The sequence below is a fragment of the Neomonachus schauinslandi genome, chromosome 10 (assembly GCF_002201575.2).
Source record: "Neomonachus schauinslandi chromosome 10, ASM220157v2, whole genome shotgun sequence".
Taxonomy (NCBI): domain Eukaryota; kingdom Metazoa; phylum Chordata; class Mammalia; order Carnivora; family Phocidae; genus Neomonachus; species Neomonachus schauinslandi.
Window position 1 is genome coordinate 83,300,761 of NC_058412.1, and position 25,025 is coordinate 83,325,785.

A 25,025-nucleotide genomic window follows, 5' to 3' on the forward strand; every position below is an offset into this window, starting at 1 on the left:
CGTCCAACCAATGTCTGGCTGTTTCATGGGCGGTTTTGTTACTATTTTCATACGTGAGCAGGTAAATTCGGAGTATTATTTCAGGGAATACGTGAGCGCCTACTATGGTGAGGCCATGGGGTTACAAGGAATTAAAGTCTCTGGCCTAAGAGCATCACCGTCTTGAAGGAGGATTAGAAGACAAAGAAGCAGGTTGAAAAAAGAAAACCAAGACAATTTCAGAAGCTATCAGTGCCATATATAGGGTAACGGACATCTGGCTGCCCCGCCTCTTTCCCGCGAGACTGCCCAAGAATTCCCTTTGGCCTCTGCCACCTGACGTCACAGGAAGCGCGACCAATCGTGGCCCGCTTCGGGAACTTCGTTTTTCTTGTCTCTTCTTGCAAGACGTCAAATGCCAATCGTTTTCTCTGCAGACGTCCCTTCCACTTCTTTCGGCCACGGGAGTCTCCCCTCAGCAAGATCTATTCCAGCATCCCGGCACGCCACCAGAGCCGGAGCGGGACGCGCGGCGCAACAGGAGTGCCGTCACACTCAAGGCTCCGCCCGCACGTCACTTCCGGGACGCTTCCTTCGTGGAGCCTTGTGGGTAGCCGGCCGGGGTCTCCTGGCGACGACGATGGCGGGGGATGTGGGCGGTCGCAGCTGCACGGATTCGGAGCTGCTGCTGCACCCGGAGCTGCTGTCCCAGGAGTTCCTTCTCCTCACCTTGGAGCAGGTCGGGCGCGCCGGGGCGGGTGGGCCTTTTTGGGAGAGGGGTTCGGACTTGAGTTGGCCCCAAGTAATCCTCAGTGGCAAGTGGACACACCCGCCGCCGTCGCCCCTCCCGCCCGGTTTGTGTCACTCTCCACTCCACGCGGACCGACTAGGTCTCCCCACGCCCCTGTCCGGGAAAGAGACGTCCTTAGGATATCAGGAATTCCTGGGAATTAGGACTTACCCTTTTGGGTCTTTGATGGCTCCGACAGAGGAGTCCTAGGCGACCCCCGGGGCCTATATGTGAGCAAGGGCCGGGGGAAAAATCGTAGTAGAAATGAAGGGTAGTAATCAGGGACTGTCAGGGCTGGAAAGCATCGGAGAAATCGCCCTTTGTTCATATTCTCACCTCGTTTAAAGATGAAACTGCGTCTCAGAAGTAAAGTGACTTATTTAAGGTGACACCATCGCTAAATGGTGCAGGCAGGAGGAGAATTCCGGACTCCCGGCTCTCGATGCAGCATTTCCTCTTTTCGAGCTAATGTGGCCTCAGATAATCAACAAAAGTAAGACAAAAGAAGGATGAAATTGGTTTAAAGTGGTAGAGAATTACTTGAAGTTTCCTTGTGATTTTTTTTAAATTTTTATTTACTTATTTATTTTTTAATTTATTTGACAAATAGCGAGAGCAGGAACACAAGCAGGGGGAGTGGGAGAGGGAGAAGCAGGCTTCCTGCCGAGCAGGGAGCCCAATGTGGGGCTCGATCCCAGAACCCTGGGATCATGACCCCAGCCGAAGGCAGCCGCCTAACGACTGGCCACCCAGGCGCCCCTCCTTGTGATTTTAAATAGCATGTTTTGTTGCTTTCCTTGTGTTTACCCCTCAGTACTCTTTCTCTAATTTCCTTAAGCCCTACTAAGTAGAATTTGTTGAGGTCTGTTACCTTTCACCTGCAGTACGTCAGAATCACCCCCAGGGCTTGTTAAAACACAGATACTGGGTTCCATCCCCAGAGTGTCGGATTCTGTAGGTCCAGGGTGTGGCCTGAAAATTGGCATTTTCAACGTTCTTGCTGCTAGCCCAGGGACCATAGCTTGAGAAGCACCGTCCTGGAGCAGTGCTTCCCAAACTAAGGTGCCTATGAATTTTCTGGGAGTGTTATCCAGCGGACTCTCCAGGGTTTTTCCATATCTCTGAGTGAATAGAGGGTGAAAACTGAAAACAAACGGTGGTCAAGTATAAGAGAGAAAAGTCATATTTGTACTTTTAAATTTTGAAGAAGAAAATAATCGGGATAAGTTTATCAGAGGACGTAGATGGGCTTGATTCGCTGGTTAAACTGAACACAAATGTTTCCAAGCCTTTCTGAATTGCAGATGAAGAGTCCATGATCTTATTTCCATCCTCATTTTCCTTCCTAAATCCAAACTCTCTATCCGTAACTACTCCTTTTCCTTATGCCACGTGTTTTCCATGATGTTGAGAGCAAATTGGAAAGTGAGGGAGAATGAGGTAATTTAGACAGGGATGGTTGGACAGTGACTGGAAGCTACTTGAAAGGACTGGTGAAAACATGAGGGGCAGGTTGTAATGATGCACTGTTATCAGTACGGTCATCAGTAAGGGGACTGCAGTGTCCATCTGTAGGGCCATTTGAAATCTTGGTAGTTGACTTCAATTTAAGAAGCATTATTAGGGAGACATGGGGAACAATATATAGGGTGAGACCTCCAGCCCACTACTTTGATCATGATAGTCACACTCTGGGTAACTTTTTGACAGCGTGTAGTAATTGTTATCGTTGTTGGCTTTTTTTTTTTTTTTTTTTGGTCTGGTTTCCCCAGGCAGTCTCCCATTTTCAGTTTACTGAAAATGATGATGATGCTACTGGAAATGGTCTCCATGCCTGATTACTGGCTGACCAGTTGTGGACTGCAGTCCTTGTCATGCTGAAAACATATGACATTGTCTTTTAAGATGAGGCTGAACCTAATATTTGCAGAGGTTAACCTCTGTGATACTACTTCTTATAGGACTATGTAGGACTGCAGTGTACTTGAAGTCCCTCTAAGTCCCTATACAACTTAAATAACAAACTCAGACTTAAACAACATATTCTATAATTATAGCAAATACATAATAATTGTGTAGTTATAGAGTTATAAGTGTAAATTATGAGTTGTTATATTAAGTTTTAAATATTATAAATTGTAAATAAATAAAATAAGTCATAGAATTATTAAATTGTATAGTGGCAAATAAATTATAAAATATGTAATTATTAAACTTTATAATTATAAAATTTGTTACTTAAGCAGGAATATTCTACCCTGTTAGGTAGGTAGTAATTATCATGAAGTTGGTTATTTTGAAATTACTTTTGTTTCCTTTTCCACAGAAGAACATAGCTGTTGAAAATGACATAAGAATAAACAAAGACAATCTCACTGATCTTTATGTTCAGCACGCAATACCGTTGCCTCAAAGAGATTTGCCAAAGAATAGGTGGGGGAAAATGATGGAAAAGAAAAGAGAGCAACATGAGATGAAAAATGAGACTAAAAGGTAATTTTTAGCGGTTTTTATCTTATATGACTTAACAATTTTGCTTTTCTTTTTTTTTTCTCCAGGTAAACTTAGGTAAGAAAAATTCATTTACTCAATAACTATTTATTGAGCACCAGGCACTGTGCTTATAGCATGAATAAAACTGACAGAATTCCCTGCTCATACTCTAATTGGGAGAAACATAATTTAAAAAATTAGGTAAAATATATGGTATGTTACATAGTGATAAACATAAATGCTAAGGAGAAAAGTAAAACGGATACAGATTGCCATTTTAGGTAAAGTGGTCAGGAACAACCTCACTGAGAAATAACAGTTCAGTAGAGAAACCTGTAGATGGTGGAAAGCAAGCTAGCATTCCAGACAGAATACAAGAGCCTGGGTCAGGAATGTGCCCATCATAAACTAAGAACAATAAGAGGCCATCAAGGCCAAAGTGGAGAGAATCAAGGGGAAAGTAGAGAAAAGAGGTTTATTGGAGGTGAGTGGGGGAGATTGTTGGTTGGATCACGTAAAGCTTTGTTAGTCATTGTAAGAACTTCGGCTTTGCTCTGAGATGAGAAGCCATTGGAAGATTTTGAGCGGAGTGATGACATCATCTGATGTGCATTTTAACAGCATCACTCTGGCTGCTGTACTGAGAAGTGATTTAAGGTGGGGTGAGGGGAACAGGGAAATCAATCAGGAGGCTGTACTGTGATCCAGGCGATAGATGGTGGGGACTTCGACCGAAGTAGTGAACTTGGTAAGAAGTGGTTGGAGTCTGGATGTATTTTGGAGGTAGAACCAACAAGATTTGCTGAATTGTGAGAAAAAAGTGTAGTCAAGACTTAAAGGTCTTGGAATAATAAAGAAATGAAGGAACTGTCATATAGCTTCAGGGACACTAAGATTTTTAAATTTCAGAAAATTTTTCATAAAACCACAAGCAAATGAATTTCCTTTTTAAAAGAAGGTTATGTTTCTTTAACAGTGATAGATGGTTTAATGAGGACAAAGTGTCCTAAGATCCCTGGGTGGGCTAGTTACTGCTTTTCCTGTGTCTGTTTTATCACAAGTGGGTGCTATTGATTAATTACTGAATTTATTTTTCGAGCCTTCTGTTTGTAAGGTAGTGTCATTGGCAGCGCACCAGTGATGGTGGGAGAAGGTGGAATGAGGGCTGAGGGTGAGGGAGAATGCTGGTTCTGAGTTGATGAGGGGTGTTAATCTCTAGTTACAAAGAAGAACCCATTATTGATAGGGAGAGTGTTCCCCAAGTATGAAAACAGTTGAAGAATATAACATGTATGTTCATAGGTTTTTGGAAAAGAAAGTGTCTTTCTTTTGATCAGGAGCACATTCAATTCAGATTGGGCATCATTTTAGCTTGATGGTTATGTATTGGTACAGGCTACGTATTAGTGTTAGCTTTTGTAAATCTATGGATTATGCCAAAGACATCTTCATTTTACTTTTGTTGATTCATTTTTTTTTTTAAGATTTATTTTAGAGAGAGCGCGTGAGTGGGGGGGAGGGGCAGAGGGAGAGAGAGAATCCTGAAGCAGACCCTGAGCTGAACACGGAGCCCAGAGCCCGATGGGCTCCATTTCAGGACCCTGAGATCATGACCTGAGCTGGAACCAAGAGTTGGCCGCTTAACCGGCTGTGCCACCCAGGCACCTCTTACTTTTGTTGATTCTTAATATTTTCTTCTTGATCTGCACATTCAGGCACATTGTCCTAAGCAAAGCTTCAAATCTGTTACTTCATATGACGGTCCCTTTAAGCTCCTCAGTATCCTTTTGGAAAGGATTTGTGACACTTTTTTTAAGATTTTACATATTTATTTGACAGAGAGAGAGCACAAGCAGGGGAGCGGCAGGGAGAGGGAGAAGCAGACTTCCCGCTGAGCAGGGAGCCCAATGTGGGGCTTGATCCCAGGACCCTGGGATCATGACCCAAGCTGAAGGCAGAGGCTTAACCGTCTGATACACCGAGGCGCCCCGGATTTGTGACTTTTTGAAAAAAATCACAAATTTGACTCTTGACTCAAAACATTAAAGCTGGAAGGATCTAAGAGATTGTCAGATATTGTTGAATTAGAGAAGGGTTGTGATGTGCCCCAGGTCACATAGAGCTAGGCCCAGATCAACAGTGCAGTCCTTCTCAAACTTCAGTGTGCCTCTGGGATCTTAGGTTGAATTCTCACAAGCTGATGAGCCCTGCTCTCTCAGATGAGCCCTCTGTTTCCCTTCCGTAGCGGCAGTGTGTATATAGGGAACTCATTTTATATCTTCTACCAGATGATGTTCAGTGGTGACCTAAGAATTGGTGAGTTTGGCCAGTCACCCAGGATCTGGTTAAAATGCAGATTCTGAATCAGTAGAGGTTGAAGCCCCAGATTCTGCATTTCTTATCAGGCTCCCAAGGTGATGATTATGCTGCTGGTCCCTCGACCACACTTTGACTAGCAAGGCTGAAGTGTTCTTCCTAATAACTGACTGCTCAAGTTCTTGTTACATGTTTAATTAAAAGGTTTTTTTTTTCCTCCCCCATAAATCTGTTGTTTCACTTGAGGTATAATGAATAGTGGACAAATGAATGCTTTTATTATTTATCTTTCTGATTCAGAGTGGAAATTAGGTTTTCAGAAGCTAAAATGAAGACTTGCCAAATTTTAAAATTAACATTCACAAATGTCATAGTTAGAATTTAGAGTGTGCCTTGGCTTTAGAGACCATTGGTAAATAGAATAGAATACAATGTTCTCATTGTAGACTGTGACTGTGGTAGTCTTGCTATAGTTTTATAGTTCATTATCCTTTTTAAATAATAACTGATCCATAGTCAAGATAACCCTATCAATTAGATGGGGTGGTTTTTAAAACCTAAAATTTTTTTTAGTTACTAGGAAATCTTTTTTTTTTTTTTTTAAAGATTTTATTTATTTATTTGAGAGAGAGAGAGAATGAGAGAGAGAGAGAGAGCATGAGGAGGGGAGGGTCAGAGGGAGAAGCAGACTCCTCGCTGAGCAAGGAGCCCGATGCGGGACTTGATCCCAGGACTCCAGGATCATGATCTGAGCTGAAGGCAGTCGCTTAACCAACTGAGCCACCCAGGCGCCCAGTTACTAGGAAATCTTATTTTAAGTTCTAGGGTTAATTGGTTGATAGATGTTTTAAAAATCTATCTTGTGTGTACGTTAAAGCTAACCTAAGTTTCTTGTCAATAAATATCTTATACTTTGAAGCATTAGAAAATCATCATTTTATTTAGGGTGAACATAGAATATTTCATTCCCAGTAGTCCTACTTAAAACAGATCAGTCTTACCAATAAATGTTTTCTGGTCATTGTTTTAGCTTTGAGTTCCTGCAGACGGTTTGCCATTCATTGCAGATGGTATTTTTCAAGAATGCATCTCTTTGATTTCAGGACTAGCGCTGTAGATGGGTTAAGAAAAAGACCCCTCATTGTGTTTGATGGAAGTTCAACAAGTACAAGCATCAAAGTGAGAAAGACAGAGAATGGAGATAATGACCGACTCAGGCCTCCCCCTCAGGCAAGCTTTACCAGTAATGCCTTTCGAAAATTGTCAAATTCCTCTTCAAGTGTTTCACCCCTAATTTTGTCTTCCAATTTGCCTATGAACAATAAAATGGAACACAATAATAATGACACTAAACAGAACCATGACTTAACGCATAGGAAAAGTCCTTTGGGTCCTGTGAAGTCCCCACCTTTGTCCCCTGTTGGAGCTACTCCCGTGAAGTTAAAGCGAGCGGCCCCTAAAGAAGAAGCTGAGGCTGTGGTAAGTGCGGGGCGGCTTCTGTGCTAGGAAGAGAGAGGGATGGGGTCTCTGAGTGGGTAGTGGAGCCGGGGTGGGTGAGCCGGGCCACAGGCAGGTATTGAACTCTTAAATGGTCTGACTCTTTCATGTCCTTTCTGACTTTTTCGTGTCCTTTCTTCTGACTCTTTCGTGTCCTTTCTCGTGTTGCCTTCTGCAATTATAAAATCCGTGATGATAAGTTAATGTTTTTTCAAGTCCACTCAATTTATTTCTGTTTAAAATGTCTTAGGCACTTTTCCTAGACTTTCTCATTTCGATCCTTTAACCATTTTTGGAACTAAAAGAGAAAAATATTCTTTTGTTAGTAACGCTCAGAATGTTAAGTGATTTGTCGAGTCACATATTTATTAAGTAGCATTTGAGAGCTTGACCTTCAGTCTGTCTGTTTTACACTTACCTTAAAACCACACTTAGAGTGTTCAGGATTTATCACGGGCCTCCCCTTCCCCTCAAATTTACCTGTCCTTGGAGGGATAGGGGAAGTTTGGGAGATGTACTGTGTTAGACTGTATTATAATTAAGCATTTGGATGCTTGGATTTCATATACTGGCAAATTTGGTACAGATAGGCAATATATTTAGAGTTTAATTTATGAGATGGTGTATATATGTTTATGTATATATGTGTGTGTGTGTTTATACATATATACATGTATATATATATTTATATGTATATACATACACACACATATACATAACTTGATTCTTCCCTATGCTCCTCAGAAAATGATTTTACTTTTAAACATCCATCAGTTTTATAGGTTTTATTCCTTGTCTTAGTCTGTTTAGGCTGCTATAACAAAAAATAATACTGACTAGATGACCTGCATAACAGACATGCATTTCACGCAGTTCTGGAGGCTGAGAAGTCCAGAATCAAGGTGCTGGCATGTTCGGTGTCTGGTGAGGGCCCACTTCCTGGTTCATACTTGGCTGCTTCCCACTGTGTTCTCATGTGGTAGAAGGGGCAAGGAAACTCTCTGAGGTCTCTTTTCTAAGGGCCCATTCATGAGAGCACCTCCCTTGTGATTTAAGCACCTCCCAAAGACCCTACCCCTTAATACCGTCATGTTGGGGATTAGGTTTCAACATATGAATTTTGAGGGGACACACGCATTCAGTCTATAGTATTTCTATGGTATACTTTGACTTTATCATCCTCTTAGAATTGTGTGTCAAAGGGATCAAAACTCAGAGTACTTCAAACATTCTAAAATAGTAGAAAGAAGACTACTGTAAATCTGGCCAGCGCTTAGTTCTTCCATTAGTTCATCTTTTCAGCTACCCTCTGACATGGCACAGTCCTTTTTCTTATTTCACAGAGGAGGAAATAGAAGCTCAGAGAGTTTAATAAACTTGTCCAGGGTTTCAGAGTTAGTAAGTGGCCAGGCTGCAATTTGAATACAGACCTGTTTGACCTCAGTGCATGAACTTCTAATGACACCAAGCTGCCTCTCTACTTACTTCAGTCACTTTTGTGGGAAGGAGGAGGAGGGTGTCAAATAAGAGTGGAAGGGAAAAAAAAAGTAGGAAGAATAACCTAGACCTCAAATATTGTAATAAAAGAGCCTCGAGGATCTTTTTTTTGGTCTCTTAAAACACATGTTTCTACTCAGAAACATTTTACTCTTTCAGAGGTGTGACTTTATTTTTTTCTTACTAATTGTAAGATCTTGGAGTGTGAGGTTGAGGAAGGCGATGGCGTAGGCAGGGAAGAAGCAGGTCTGGAGTCCTCAGTGGTTTTCAGTTCTGAATGCACTTTACGAGTACCTGGGGGAGCTTCCAGAAAACCCAGACAGAAGTCAGAGCCTCAACCCTGCCACCTTGTTGTGGATTCTGACTTAATTAGTTCTGGGATAAGGCTCAGGTCTGAGCATGTTTGTAAGTGCTGTGGGTGATTCTAATATGCAAACATTTGAGAACCACAGCTGGAAAAAATGGGTAGCAGGGGAGACTTGCTTTTTCCCCTATCTCCTAAAATCTTCTCCCACCAGAGGGCAGCAGTGATCTACCATTCGTTCATTAGTAGTAAACTTTGGTGGTTTAAAGTGCTCATTTCAAGCTATCCTCTGACATTTCTGCAAGTATAAACTGGTTTCTGTTCATGTCTTTTCAGAATAACCTGAAGCCCCCAGAAGCAAAGAGGAAGATACAACATGTTACATGGCCCTGAAGGAAAGTTTCCAAAAATGTAAATATAACTGTAACTGTAGTTTTTCAAGCAAGTTCACATATATTGACAGTATTTACAGAGATCCTGATTATTGTGGAATTTTCTTAAGAGGTTTAAAATTAGGTTTGAAAAAATAGTCTTTCCTTTCCCCTTCCTCCCTTCCTCTTTTTTTTTTTTAATTTTTGCCTTTTGTGCCCTTATTAGGAAAGGATTTCTTTTTAAACAGATGACTTAGTGTAAGTCATTTATATTGATCCTAGTCAATCATTAGCTGCAAGTCTGATATAAAGCATCTGATGAATTTTAGGAATTATATTTTCATTACTCTGTTTCAGTGTTTGGGGAAATTTGAGATTTTGTTTGAACTCAAAATATTTTAGAAGTTCACAATTTTTATTTCTTTTCCCTAGCAAAAGAATTTAACAGTTTATCCCAATATTTTAGTAAATACTGCCAAACTCCTCAAGGTTCACCAAGAAAAGCATATTTGTAGTGCTGCCAATAAACTATTCAGAATATACAGATGAAATTGCTGTTCTTTAAGTGCTTACATTGCTTTTTCCCATAAAAATCAAAAGGGAAATCAGTGCTTTGCTGTTGCTCCTTCCCTTGAAGTCATAGAATTGGTCTATTAGGAATTGACTGGTCAGTCTCACAGCTGGTCCAGCCTTTAAGATGTCCTTGTCATGCAGCAGTCCTCACTACTCTTTTCATGAGCAGTCTGTGATCCCACTCTGGGAGCTCAGGTGTCACTCCTTCCTAGGAGCTTCATCCTTTCAAAAAGAAGCCAACTTTAAAATCTTCAGGTGAGGTAGTCATGTCTGAGGTGGTACCTGATGGCAGAAGGTTTAGAGAATAGGAGGAGGGGGATGGAATTCCAACACTTCAGAGAGTCCAGGAGAGATAGCGGTGGGGAGGGGGGAAGCTTAGCATGATCTGGAGTAGGCAGAAGAGAAGATGGCTGAAGCCCCCAGTCACCGCAGAATGACCGCGTAGGAGACGAGTACCAGCCGGACGGGGCTCCATGCTGGGGTAACAGGCAGCTTCCCATGGGGCTGCCACACACATTACTAACCACTGAGGTCTTGTGTTGTGTTAAAGCAGTGTTATCATCCCAGTCGTATGATGGAAGTCAGTGGGAACATAGGATATATCTTATAGCCACACGTCCTCCTGTCCACTTTTTTGACTTGTATTTCTAAGGCAAAAGTGCAAAGGATACTTTATACTTTTTTCCTTATATGACTGACCTTCAAATTGGGGTTCGCCTTTTCATTAACTTTTTACGGCAGTCTCATTCTTCTTTTGATTTGTTAAAACAAGTATTTTAGTTCAGCTATTAAATAGCCTTACAAAAAATTTTTTCAGCCTGTCAGGTAAGTACTGTACTAAAACTTGAACCCTACAGTTTTTACCCATTCTGCCTTTATCCAGACTATAGATCTGTACAGATAAGACAAAATTGGTGCATACTATGTGTTGCATAAATTACTGATGTTATGTCAGATGAGTGAATATATAGTTATATGCAGGGCTGATATGTGTGATATTACTGAAAGACAACTGTAACCCTCTACATAACTGTATATTAAGGAAGATTTTAAAAGTACAGATTTTAGGGTAGGATGACAGATTATATTTGATAATTCGGTTGTCCCTTCTGCTTTCATCTGCATTTCTCTCTTAGTTAAGAGAGAGTTAGCCATTTGACAGTTTTACGTCAGTGGAAACTTATTTTTAGTTACTCAATAAAATTAATTTTTAATTTGTATATTTAACTTACAGAGTAGGTTGGTAATAACAGCTGAACTGTGTAACATTGTTGCTTCAAATTGAAGTTTATATTATGAACATTCAGAATCAATGCTCATATAGCAGCATATTCTTGAGCTATTTTGCATTTGAAATGTGGAGAAGTGCTAAACCACGTACTGTGTAGTACGTAATACCGACATCTTAGAGCACTGTGCCTTCTCCAGGTGTATAGATACAGCTTGTCTTGAAATGTCTTCCTCCACTTTATGAAGCCTCCCGAATGATGGGACTCTGAAGCAGAAGTGTCGGGAATCTTAGGTTTTGAAGGGTTGCTGTGGTGTGCTTTAAAGTTTAGAAGGACTTGATTTGAATGGCAAACAGCTTTGGAATACCCTCAGCTCACTAACATGGGTTAGTGTTGTTGCTATTGATTTCATATTCCAACAGAGCCACCTTTTTTTATTATCTCAGTAGGCAACTGAATGGTCAAGTCAGTGAGTGGCTTCTGAGGTGTAGTTACAGGCACTTTACCACTTCCTGCCATTGGCAGGTCGTCTTGTTCTTTTCTTCCCCTTTTCTTTGTCCCCCGTTTTCTTTTTTCTTACTCTCCTCGCCCATATTTTGACTTTCTTTGCTTCCATTCTCCATCCTCCTTTCTGCAGACCCTAAGCATCAGGCTTAGGTTTGTACATCCTAATGCTTGGCCCTACGCGTTCATTGAGGAGTGAAGATAGGATGACCCCGGGTCCTCTTACATTTGAGGGATCATAGACTGCTGCGTGAATTCTGGAATCTCAAGCCCCTGCAGCACCAGGGGCCCTAAATTGCTTCCCAGTGGCTGTGAAGGCAGTACAGTTTACCAAAATAGCTTTATTAATCTCGACAGCTACCAGGCACTTTGGAAAGTTGGTTCAACTACTACTATGGGGCCATAATATTTTTGCTAGTATTAAAATTCTTCCGAATTGTAATTATTATTTGAAATAATATTTTGGTTGACTTAAGTTTTGAGAGAGGATTCTAAAACTGGTCTAGAGACTCACTCAATAGCAATGACCTTTTTAAAAACTTACATTAAGTAAAACTGCCAGTAGATTAAATCATATGTATCTAAGAGCTTCCTCTATTTACTACTGTGCCACTTCAGTAATTTTTAGAGGCTACAAAATGGTCAAAATGTTTTTAAGTGTGCTCTTTTATTAAATGCTTGTGCAGGTTTTGTAATTCAGTACAGAAAGTTTAACCTTGTAATGTACATTTTTGTATGTAAAAGGTCTTTTAAGTAGCCTTATCCTTATTTAAATAAACTGAATAAAATTATTGAGTAGGTCTGTCATTCATAAAAAAAATAAAATGGAAAAACATTCTGTAACGACTTGATCTCTTTTTATTTGAGCAGACTATATGGTGGGAAAGTGTTACGCTTTATAGTACAACCTTCTGTACCAGGACTGATTGGGGTCAGGCATGATGCCAGTTGTCTGGCCACGTCTCAGGGCCCCAGCTGTGAGGCGGTGATGGGCTAGATTGGCCCGGGGTTTGGATAGCCTGAGGCCACAGGGGCTGCCACACCAACTGCCACAGCGACTGCCACTATGCTTTGATGGATGGAAACAAGTCCCTCGAACCTTATCCCGAGTGATGAGCTCTCTTACACACTGGAGCAAACCAGAGGTTCAGTTGAAGGATTACTTATTTGTGTCTGGGTTGGTCTTTAAAAAGTATACTTCTAAACTGGTATGTTAATGTTGGAGACTGAAGCCCTAAATTTACTGACTTGGAAACATTGCAGCTTACTTTCTACCTTGAATTACCTTGAATTTAAAAGAAAATAGGTCATTTTTTTTTCTGTCTGGACAAAATTTATTTTCATTATTTTTACTAAAGCACTTTTTACTTGAAGTGCTTTGCTCTTCCAGTGTTTGTTAAGCCTAGTTGTCTATCCTATTGTGGCAGGAAAAATAAAGATGTGAGTTAATTACTTTCCTGCTCAGTGAAATAATGGATAATTGTAATGACAGAAAATCAAACCAAGAAATGAAATAGTGAGAGATGGGGAAGGGAAGGTGAAGAGCTACTTTAAATGTAGTGGTTAGGATAGGCCTCTTTGAAGAGGTTATTTTTAAGGGGAGACAGTTTTGGAAAGCTTTGAGGAAAAGCATCATATATACGGTAGATTTTAAACGTTTACATAATTTGTTGCTCCTTCCATCAGATATGGAGTCTGTTTCCCACTGCTTGAATATGGAATATGGACTGGCCTTATAATTTGCTTTCATCAAACAAATGCTTCTTTCACTCTGGAACCCTTCCTGCAGCCACCTGAAAAAGCCTGCTAGAAAAACATCAGCAAACAGCACTAACCACCAGATGTGACTTAGCCCCCCATCCCCACGCTAGCTGCCAGCTGACCACAGCTCCATGAGTGTCCCAGGTGAGGCCAGGCCAAATATCTGACTCAGAACATCCTGAGTGGAAGGATTTCAGAAAAACTCCTATGTATTCAGAGATGGCATTTCCCGCATAATCTTCTCTACATGTAAGAAAATAATCTGTGTTTTATTTTAGATATAAAGGGAATTAGGACTGGGGCGCCCTGGTGGCTCAGTCGTTAAGCGTCTGCCTTCGGCTCAGGTCATGATCCCAGGCTCCTGGGATCGAGCCCTGCGTCGGGCTCCCTGCTCGGCAGGAAGCCTGCTTCTCCCTCTCCCACTCCCCCTGCTTGTGTTCCCTCTCTCACTGCCTCTCTCTCTCTGTCAAATAAATAAAAATCTTAAAACAAAAAGGAATTAGGACTGACAGATTGAGTTGTGTCCGTTTGTGGCCAGTGATATGTTCTAAATGTACTCTAGCTTCACCTGTGTTGATGACATCGCTTTCTCTGCTCCCAAGTCTCTCAGGCTCTGCTTCACCAACAGCGCTGAGGTCTTTTGCAGACACTTCTTTGAAGTTTTGACAGAGATAAAGCTGACACTAAGGACAGTATTGAGACCGTAGTCATCGGCCTAGTTCCGGGGCTCCTGGTATCAGAGCAGGTACATTTACTGAGCTGTTTGCTATGTTCCAGGTCCATGCAAGGCGATGTGAGTGGGAGCTTCCCAGGTGTCATCTGAAACCGTACCCCTTAGGAGGGCTGGGGCAGACTGAAAAGAGAGACAGGCCCCTCGAGGTGGGTAGGTGGCAGTTTTAATAAGCAGAGGGAGCTTACACATGAGGCTTATCTTGGGCGGCAGCAAGACGAATGGATCCCCGTACCCGCCCTCTAAATCTTAAAAGTTCATAAAGCGGCCTTAACTGGGTTCATTCACGTATACTGTGCAGGTGTTCTCAACACGACATCACTGTCTCAAGGCTGTGTCCTTGGAGCAGCCTCCAGGAGCAGGAAGGCAAGCTACATTCCCACATGCTGTGGACAGGGGAGGGGGTGAGGAGCCACCGAGCGCCTGGGTCCGGCTCATGTGTCAACTGGCAGTCACTTCTTTCTGACGACTTTCCCCAACAGGTGACTGCCTCATAAGGAAAACTTTTTGCTTTCATTTACTTCAGTGACTGGATTTTTATGGTTTGGGCTGAAGGTAGACTAGTTTATTAAGAGTTTTACAGTATGCTAACTATTAAATATTACTGTGAAGTTTAAGTATATAATTCTTTTTTTTTTTAAAGATTTTATTTATTTATTTGAGACAGAATGAGAGAGAGAGAGCACATGAGAGGGGGGAGGGTCAGAGGCAGAAGCAGGCTCCCTGCCGAGCAAGGAGCCCGATGCGGGACTCGATCCAGGGACTCCAGGATCATGACCTGAGCCGAAAGCAGTCGCTTAACCAACTGAGCCACCCAGGCGCCCTAAGTATATAATTCTAATAAATATATAATTTGTTCTACAAGGTGGTTATGCATTTTTAAATCAAAGCTCCAAGGTACTAAAATCGGAGGTAAAATCAACGTAAATCTAGATTTTGTAGACTATGTGACAAAAGAGGAATTAACAATGTTTATAGTTAGAGAAAAAAGCTGGCTCTGCCTTTTTAAAATGTAAGGAACAATTCTGCTGGAAAAACCACATGATGTATAAATGAATAGGCATGGCTGTGTTCCAATAAAACATTGTTTAAGAAAACAGGCGGTGGGCAGAATTTAGCCATGGACCATAGTTTGCCAACCATAATACAGAACATTTCCAGCATTCCAGAAGCTTCTCTCATGTCCCTTCCCAGTCAGAGGTTACCACTATTCTGACTTCTGTCTCTGTAGTTTGGTTTTACCTGCTAACACCTGTATTATGCACCTCTATGAACATTTTATTTCACGATTTAATATCAAGGCTTGCTTAATAAAAAGGATTATAGAGCCAGTCAGAAATACCTGCAGTGTCATGATTCCCAGCTGATAGCTGAGTAGGGTGGGTCTGGAGAGAGACCCAGATTTTGTATGTGGTTGGACTCAAACTTCAAACTCTCTCCTCCAAGTCTGTCCAGGTTCTTGGATGTGTTTTTTTTTAAGATTTTATTTATTTATTAGAGAGTGCAAGTGGGCACGAGCGGGGGCTGGGCAAAGGGAGAGGGAAAAGCGGGTTCTGTTGAGCGGGCCTCAATGCCAGGACCCTGGGATCATGACCCGAGCTGAAGGCAGTTGCTTAACCGACTGAGCCATCCAGGTGCCCCTTGGATGTGTTTTTAGATTAAAATTTTTCATCAAATTTGGGGAAGTTTTCAGCCATTCTTCAAGTATTTTTTCTGTCCCTTTTCTCTCTCCTCCTGATGCTCCTATTCATTATACATATGTTGGTTCACTTAAGGCTATCTCACATTGCTCTGAGGTTAATTTTTCTTCATTTTTCCTGTTTTTCAAATTTCACAATTTCTGTTGGTCTATATTCAAGTTCGCGGATTTTTTTTTTTTTTCTTCTCTCAACTCAAATGTATGATCCCCTCCAGTGAATTTTCCATTTTGGTGATTATACTTTTCAATTCCACAATTTCCATTTGATATTTTTATAGCACTTATCTCTTTATTGATGTTCTCTGTTTGGTGAGCATTGCTATCATACATGTTCCTCTAATTCTTTGAACATGTTTATATGTTTGGCCAGTGTTTGGTTAGAGGGTCTGCTTAAGCACTTTGAGCTAATGAGACTTCTGCTCTTTGCTGATGATCTGTGTGTGGCGTAGAGAATGCTTTCGAATCCACTCCATGTCCCACTCTCTTTGCTCCTGAGTGGGTATGACCCAGTCCATGCCCACAGTCTCCTGGACCCCCAGTGATAAATGGGATCCCAGGAGGGCTCTTCCTAGTTGTCTCTTTCTCTGGCTCTCTGTTAAACTTCTGGCTGGTGTGCCATTTTTGCCTTTTGCTGCACGTATCACATAGCTAGCAGCCCCCTCTCAACTGCTTGCCACCAAAATCTCCATTGTTTTTGATAATCTGCCTAGGCACAGATTCCTCCATTCTTGGTACCAAATAGTCCCTTCCTGCAGAGCTGCTGAGCTACTAGTTCACGGAGCTGCCACTCCCACCCACACCTTGGGTCTGGACAGCGTCTTGCTTCTCCTGGAGCAACACTTCTCTACGAGTAAGTGCTGGATAGGGAAGGCTGGTATTCTTAGCAGAATGTGCCAACATCATCCTAATAAATGTCTTCACACAGTTCTATTCCTAGGAGCATGGTAGCCTCTGGTCTTCTCAGATTTCCCCTTTTAATGTGGAGCCTCCACCCTATGGGCAGGCTGCAACAGGAGTGATCAGAGCCCCAGGATTTTCAGACTGTCATGCCTGGGGCACAGCCCTAGACCAGTAGGAGCCCTTACCTTCTTAGAGTAGAGCTTCTGTCACGTGAAACTGGGGGTGGGGGTGGGGTGGATCAGTCCATGGCTCAAGTGCTATAGACTCTCACTCTTCTTACTAACATGTAGATTTTCCTGAATGTTTCTCCATTTGCCGCACACCTTTAGGACAATTTTCTAAGATTTGAAGGTATTTATTTGGTATCTGTTACACACGCACACACACACAATTTTCCCGGTTAAATGGTTGTCACACTGGGAAGACAGTCACTGAGCTCTGCACACCACCATCCTGCAGTTTCCCCCCCCCCCGCCCCCACCACACATGGTTCTTTGAGCCTTGGCTGGGCTGCTTGGGGTCTAGCCTCTGCATGTGTGGTTCACTTGTCAGACAGAGATGGATAAGGTCTTCATACAAAGAACTTGGGGTTCTTTTTCATACCATTTTCCCTTTTAACTTTCCAGATGTTGTTTGTCCCAAGCTCTGGCCTCTGGTTCTTCAAGCCATTTAAGACTGCAGATATTCTAATGGAGTTTTAGCTCCCCTTTTGGGCCTGGCCTTGGTAAAAGCCATAAAAATGGGAAACCTACCCATTGCCATTTCCTTCTTCAAGTGTCCACTCCCCTCCCAACTATTCCTGCCTTGGATCATGCCCCAGTGTTTTCAAGTCTTAAAAATATTTTGTCCGGAAGATTACTGGAGTCCAATAGGAGCTACTTACTAGAAGTGGAACTCCCCCCTTGCATTAATTTAAGGTCAGGTGCGTCCGGTGTGTCTGTTGTTCTAATAAGGAACAGGTAAGGTGTTCCACAATGACATTTCCAAAGCTTTTACCTTTTTGTTTTGAATTTTGTTATTTTCACTTTAAAAAGCACACCTGCAAGAATGCTTTCACTAAAACATGACGTAGGAGAAGGCAAGACAGCTACTGAGCCATGGAGTTCTCTGAAGGCCTGTCTCAGACATCGTCAGACACTTCTCACGTGGTCCAGCACTCAGATGAGGAAACTGCCTTCACACATGCTCAGCATGGCTGGGACCTGATTTCCACCAGATTTTTCTGTTGCACGGCCTATTGTTTTATGGTACTGCACTGTCTTAGAAAACTAAGGACAAAAGTCACTACTGTTAGCATTCTTAAAAGGGAAATATGCAGTGCCCTAGCTCATAAATTGGGCAGTGCTTTCCAATTGTATACCGTGCTTTCACGGATGGTTTTGTTTGTTTGTTTTGTTTTTTTTAAAGATTTTTATTTATTTATTTGACAGAGACAGAGATAGCGAGAGCAGGAACACAAGCAGCGGGAGTGGGAGAGGGAGAGCAGGCTTCCCGCCGAGGAGGGAACCCGATGTGGGACTCGATCCCAGGACCCTGGGATCATGACCTGAGCCGAAAGCAGACGCTTAACGACTGAGCCACCCAGGCGCCCCTTTCATGGATGGTTTTACAGACAAATGCCAAACGAGGAGCTCAGATCTTTAGAGCTGGGAGTCTCTCTCTCTCTCTTCTCCTTTCAGAAACACTGAAGGCTTCCAAAGCATGCCCTAAATTGCTAGGGTATCAGGAATACACAGATGAGCAAGAGGTCATCTCTAGGCTCGAGGTGCTTGTATCCTTTTGTGATCCTTCACTTTATGGATGAGAAAGCAGGTCAGGGTAGGATAGGGACCCATGGCAATGGGAAAGCACCGAGCTCTGTTAAGAAAAGTGACCCCCAAACTGCTTTCACTGTTATTAGTTCATATTCTGCTGCTCTTACTCTAGAGTTTCTGTTACCGCATCCAATGCAGAGCATTAAATTCTGAGAGAAAGAGAGTTTGGGAGAGAGGAACAGAGAGAAGGGAGCCAGGAAGAGGTTGTGGTGCTGACTGAAGGCTTTCTTTGAAATGAAAGGTGTGATGGATCTCCATGAACGCTGCCCCAGCCCGTCTGAACTTGCACTTCATACAGTGATCAGTGGAACATACAATAAAGTGCTTTATACCACCATGCTCAGAATTTCAATGTTTAATCATTATTTCACGCGCTGTGTGTGGCCAAGGATTTTGTTCTGGATAACTTTATTGTAAGCTATATGATCTTGCTCTAGGTCTTACATGACAGGAAGCTACACAGTTGTAAATGCCCACTCTTCATTATCTCATGTAGTTTGGAAAACTCAAGTTCGTGACATGTTAATTGCACTTAAAAATTAAATACGCAGTGAAAGAAAGATACATGTATAAAGATGTCATTCAAAAGGATTTTTACACTTGGATTTGCCTTGCTTGATTACAAAAATTCAACACTATCTTCCGAGGAAGGGTTTACAGAAGGGTTTCCTCCTTCCCTGGGACTGAGCTAGTACAAAGGATTAAAGGTTTTAAACAAACGTGACTATCACTGAGAAGCACAAGAGGAAAGTCTCAACGTGGCGGGTGGAGACCAGACGCAGTACTGCCTGGTGGAGAATGAGTGTGTCTAAATCCGTGCGCGTCACAAGCAGCTGTGTGGGCTTCAGATGTCTTTCCCGCAGTCAGGGCACAGGATGTCATCTCTTTCTGTGAGGAAGCCTCGCCCCACCAGTGAGAGGGAGCACTTCTTACAGTTAAAACAGTCGTTGTGCCACTGCCGTTCCTCAAAGGAGATGTACTTCGTGCCACCAAGTCCTGTTAACAGAGAAGAAAGAACACCGGGGTGGAGGGAGAAAGGCAACATTGCTGGGTAGAACCAGGCCCCCAGGACCAACGAAGGAATTCTGCTTTGAGCCATTTCAAAGCTGGATTGTGTAGTCTGGAGAGCGTGAGTTTCTAATGGCTGGGTGCTGGCAATCCACCTGTAAATCAGACACCCTGCACACCCTTGAAGAGCTCGTAAGGGTCAGCAGGGACAGCTATATAAACTGGGTCCGAAACGACATGATCAGTGCTATAATTATGGAGGGGTGATGGTGTCTATTTGTCTGTTCCACGAGAATGAAACTCCAGGAGATATGGAGCTGACTTCTCATTCCTTCACTGGCTGCCTCATGTCTGCTGCTCAAGTGTTTTGTGATTTAATCAATGAGGTGCTGAAGGGAGGGAAGAGGAAAATACTAATTTGCTCTGGAATGGCCAGGAAAGGCCTCACAAACGAAATGGCCTGTGGATGTGGGGCATGGACATTCTTGCAGAACGAAGATCATGTGATAAGCTGTAGAAGCATGGACTTAGATGTGAGAGGGGGAAGGTGGGCTGCTAAGGTCGGTGGGAGCGCATGACGGTGTGTGGGCAGTAGAGAAGACCATCTCAGATTTTAAACAAGAAAAGTAGTGGGCGCCTGGGTGGCTCAGTTGGTTAAGCGACTGCCTTCGGCTCAGGTCATGATCCTGGAGTCCCGGGATCGAGTCCCACATCGGGCTCCCTGCTCAGCAGGGGGTCTGCTTCTCCCTCTGCCCTCTTCCCTCTCGTGCTCTCTCTCTCTCTCATTCTCTCTCTCTCAAATAAATCAAATCTTTAAAAAATAAATAAAAAATAAACAAGAAAAGTAGTAACTCAGTTCGGTGCTTGACTCTTGCCTGATGACTAATTCTCATCAAATGTTTAAGGTACACCGGCCTCCTATAACAATATGGTTGCTTGGTCCTGCCACTGAGCCATCAGAAATCAACTGGAACCGAATACACAGGGTTATTCAGAGTTGTGATCGGTTCTGATGAAATCTGGATCATGAATTCCAATTACAAAGAGTTCTTTCCAGAAATAACGGTTCAGTCTACCACAGTAAAAAGAAAGCAACCATACTGATCGCTCCATTTATAATGGCTTGAAGTCTCAGGCTAGCCTGAGTAGTCTGTAACGCACCAAATAGCTAGATCCTTGTGTAACGGAATTGGCTAGGCTGACGTGGGGCCTTGTCTTTCACCTGGGGGAGACCTGCGAGCTAGTCCCCCTCAGCTAGTTAGAGACTGGAGCAGTGCAAGTTCAGTGCTCCTTCCAGTGCCACCTTAGCCCTGCGGCAGGTGGGGTACGCACCGGCAGAGCTTTTCGGCCTCTTTTCCTGAATATCCCACAGCTTTAAAAGCAGAGCTACACCGAATGTCCAACGCTACTAAAACACTGTCTTTACACATCCTGGACTCCTAAGGGCTGTGATCACATAGCTCCTGCGCTGGCCGTGAGGCAGCACCAAGCCAATGATTTAGGCCCGTGGGTCTCAAACTTCCCTGCAGACTTGAATCACCTGGGAAGCTTTTCAAGCTTCATCAGTCACCCTGGTCGTAGCCCCTACCAATTAAATCGTGACCCCGGCAGCAGTAATTTTTTAAGCTTCCTAGGTGTTTTGAATATGTAGCCAAGTTTGAAAACCAGAGGTTTAGGCAACACTTGATTTAGGGGCAGGGACTGCAAAAAAGGTAGTTGTTTTTCTTCTCAGCACTGAGCAAACTGAAAAGCCAAGAAGCGGCTGGGATGCCCCAGCATTTCTGCCATTCCATGTTTCTTCTTTCTCTCACCTCTGATAAGTCCTGCTACATTGGAGACCTGCGGCCGGAAGAGGATGAAGAAGGATGTTAGTGGGAGGGGCTGTGTTGGGTGCCGTCCCAGGGGACCGCCTCCTTTTAGACACTCACTGTTTCCTTGAAATGCCAACCAATGGGGCAAGTCACAGAAATGAGAGCCAAAAACAGCCCAAGGAGGACAAATCCTCCCAAAGGTGAGAGGCATACACAGTCAACTATTGTTATTTGAGGTTTACAGCCAACAGCCCCAGAACTCCAGCTTGAACAGAGCTCATCTAACAGGTGCATTTACTCCGGGAGGCACCTCACAGCCTGCCTCTGCTTAGGAACACAGACAGCATATCCGTACTGCCCCTTGGGAGCCATTTTCAGCAGCAAAACTGCCAACAAAAAGCACAAAAATGCAAGCAACATGGCACTAAACAGACCATGAAGAGGACCCTTGGTTATAAGATGAGAACTGAAATGAGGAGGCAGAGGGTCCCCCTGCCTCACCTCTGCTGGGAGCACACACATCAGACGACTCAAATGTTTCACCAATCTGTGAGTTGTCTGGGAATGACCGTGAAAGCAACTTGAGTGTTGATTTTGGAGTTACAAATAAATGTTAATGAGTGGACGGATTTGCAGATCTGAACTCTGAGTACGGAGGACTGACTGTATTTATGTGTGAATTTTGCATCACTGCACACAGAATGCTGGGAAGTAGAACTTCAGATTCATTTACAAAAATCATTTAAATTTTGGGGCGCCTGGGTGGCTCAGTTGGTTAAGCGACTGCCTTCGGCTCAGGTCATGATCCTGGAGTCCCAGAATCGAGTCCCACGTTGGGCTCCCTGCTCATCAGGGAGTCTGCCTCTCTCTGACCCTCCCCCATCTCATGCTCTTTCTCTCTATCTCATTCTCTCTCTCAAATAAATAAATAAAATCTTTAAAAAAAAAATCATTTAAATTTTGCTAAAGGGAAAGTGCTAAGTAAGGATCTATTAAAAATCCAATCTAAAGTCACAATCTCATGTAATTGTTTGGGGATTTGGCTACAAGTACATTTTAGCTACAATTTCAAAATTCCTCTGTACGTTCCAGAACATTAGTCTCTGTGTTTCAGAGAAGTAACTCTCCTCTTTTGGAGGAAAGTGTCCACTGTTTTCCTCATCTTGTGTTCTTTTTTTTAGTGCTACCATGGGAATAACAACACATTTCTGATACTTTACCTTTAAAAGTGCTTTTATCTAGATTATATTGCTTTATAAAGTTTAACATTATAAACATTTACTTCCATAGACGTTACCGTGAAAACAGCATTCAAGATTGATATGTTAGGGGAAAAGACTGCATTTCTTCCCTCCGAATGATTCCAATCTGGTATATAAATGGCTGGAATCGGGTTAACAAAAATTTAAATGCTGTGCTTCTTTTCTTTATATTTTAATTTCATATGGAATTATGAGCGCTGGATTACACATGAAAGGATGATTTTGGTGACCTGGGGCTTCCTACATTGGGCGAGTTGGCTGAGGGAGGCGCACCCAGTTCTAGACCCGAGGAAAAAGCGAGTCAGGGCAAGCACACAGCGGTTGTAGAATGCGTGTGTGCTTACACTGCAGTGCTGCACGGGGACGCCATTTGGCTATTACATGGGTCCGCCATCTGCCATTGACAGGGATCAGCCAGTCACCTGAATGTGGCAGAGCTGGGAATCCCACGTCCCGCTACTTTGCCTGTGTCCTTACGGAACTCTCTTTTCCCTCTGGCCCAGTCACGGATTTGTGTGGTGATGCGTGGTGCACGTTTACAGGCCTGGAGTCTGAGCAGCCATCTGTCCTCCATACTCAGTTTCTTGGCATGTCTAATAGTTTCGTACAATGCCGGTCTGCAGCCAACCAGACTTTGGGCTCTCACTCTGCCTGCGCCTTTGGGGGATAAGAAAGAACCACCTAGAATGTTGCCCTCTGCCCTCGTGTAGCCTTGTGGTCAGCAAGTCCCTCTAAGATGCTAGGGAGCACCTTTATTATTCTTTTTTTTAAAGATTTGTTCATTCTGAGAGAGAGAGAGAGGGACTCTCAAGCTGGCTCCACACTGAGGGTGGCGCCCCACACGGGGCTGGATCTCACCACCATGAGACCCCCAAACCCAAGAGCCAAAAGCAAGAGCTGGGAACCATGGGCACGCTCACCGCTGATGGGGTTGGTGCAGCCGGCACACTTCTTGGCATACAGGTTGCAGAAGCAGCTCAGGCAGTAGGCGAACTCCTCCCGGGACGTGAAGCGCTGGCCCGACAGCGGCTTCTTGCAGGCGGTGCACACGAAGCACTCCTGGTGCCACGGCTGCTCGCGGTACGTGACACCGCCGGTGGTGATGGGCTGCAGGAGGCAAGGGGGCCGCGGTGAGCATCCCGAGGCGCGGTGGGCTCTGCATGGCGTGAGACCCCCTCCGGCCCCCACCGCCGTGTGTGGAAAAGGCTCGGAGAAAGGGCCTGGGCGCCTCTGGTCCTCACAGAGGGCAGCGCGCCCGGCCACCAGCGGCGCCGGTTTGCAGGGCGCGGGTCCGCGTCTGCACGCACTGCTTCCCATAAACACAGCCTGGTACGGTCAGTGCGTTTTCTCTTAGGATTTCCCGACTCACGTTTTCTTTGCTCTAGCTTCCTTTATTGTAAGACGGCAGCACAGGATACAGAGAACCTACCACGTACGTGCACATCGATTATTTATGCCATCAGCGAGGCTTCTGCTCAACAGGCGGCTCTTCGTGGGTACGTTTTTGGGGAGTCAAAAGTTCCACGTGGATTTTCAGCTGTGCAGTGGGGTTAGTACCCTCTAGCCCCCGTGTTGTTCAAGGGTCAACCGTGTAAAGGCCCTTAGATAATATAGACCTTATTTCCATTTTACAGGTGAGTAAACTGAGACCCAGAGAAATGAAGGGACTTGCCTAAGAATTCATAGCTAAAAGCAAAGCAGGTGCCGGGGTTCAGGACTCTTTCTATTGTATATTCTTTTCACTAAACTATAAAGCATTAATGATCGTCCTATAAATTTCCCCCTTGGAACAGAATGCATGTGACATATATTCGGTCGCAAGCTATCTGTGTGGATACAGAAGGCGTGTGTAGTAAGAGCTTTGCTCTGCCTGGCATACACGCCCTTGTCCTCCCTGCGTCTGGACTCCATGTCCCCCATCCCCACCCCCATCACCCGGCTAGCTCAGACCTGCTCCTGGGTGGTACTTTCTCAGAGCATCCCTCCCTAAACAGCAGCCTGGCTCCCACTCCTCAGATTGGTTCAGATCATCCCCGTATACACTCTGCTAAGGCTCTGTTCTCCTCCAAAGCACACTTATCGATAAGCACTTGAATGTTGCCATTGGAGTGCGTTTCCCCCCAGACCCTAGTAGCCCTGAGGGCCTCCTTCAATGTGGCAGGGGGGAATGGATGTTTCTGGCATGAATGCTTTCATGTGTCCGATGAACACGCACAAGGGCTTCCCAGAGGATGCGTTACCTTCACCCGCAAGCAAACAGAGTGATGATAAGGTAGGGAGGAACATAGTGGAAGAAAAGCAAATGACGCAAACTTTTCTTGGATCTTGAGAAGGAGCAAACCAAACAGAGCGGGACTGAGCAGAGAAGAGGCTTCCTGATACGAACGCAGGAAGGAGCGGTTCATCCAAGGAGGCAGGGATACACAGTAGATAAACAGTATAATCTTACAAGCGGGAATTGGGAGAAGTGGAATTTAAATCCTAGTT

General features: G+C 43.7%; 2 protein-coding genes across 4 annotated transcripts in view; one reads left to right on the forward strand and one right to left on the reverse strand.

Moving 5' to 3' along the window:
* Positions 1-567: 567 nt before the first annotated feature.
* On the forward strand, positions 568-9,458 carry C10H2orf49 (chromosome 10 C2orf49 homolog). Of its 2 annotated transcripts, XM_044918699.1 has the most exons (5): positions 572-718; positions 3,096-3,262; positions 6,682-6,808; positions 6,935-7,057; positions 9,213-9,458. In XM_044918699.1, exons 1-5 carry the CDS (start codon positions 620-622, stop codon positions 9,267-9,269), a joined length of 573 nt encoding a protein of 190 aa, XP_044774634.1. In that variant the 5' UTR covers positions 572-619; the 3' UTR covers positions 9,270-9,458. The 2 variants fall into 2 exon arrangements, with proteins under 2 accessions (XP_021535954.1, XP_044774634.1); XM_021680279.1 differs by having other exon boundaries at positions 568-718; positions 6,682-7,057.
* A 9,390-nt stretch (positions 9,459-18,848) lies between these two features.
* FHL2 (four and a half LIM domains 2) overlaps positions 18,849-25,025 on the reverse strand; it is a 33,292-nt gene continuing 27,115 nt past the window's right edge. For both annotated transcript variants that reach the window (XM_021680328.2, XM_021680327.2), the window contains 2 exons: positions 23,459-23,645; positions 18,849-19,453 (listed from right to left, as the gene is read on the reverse strand). In XM_021680328.2, the coding sequence (XP_021536003.2) occupies positions 19,302-19,453; positions 23,459-23,645 (339 nt within the window). In that variant the 3' untranslated portion in view covers positions 18,849-19,301. The remainder of the gene's footprint in view (positions 19,454-23,458; positions 23,646-25,025) is intronic.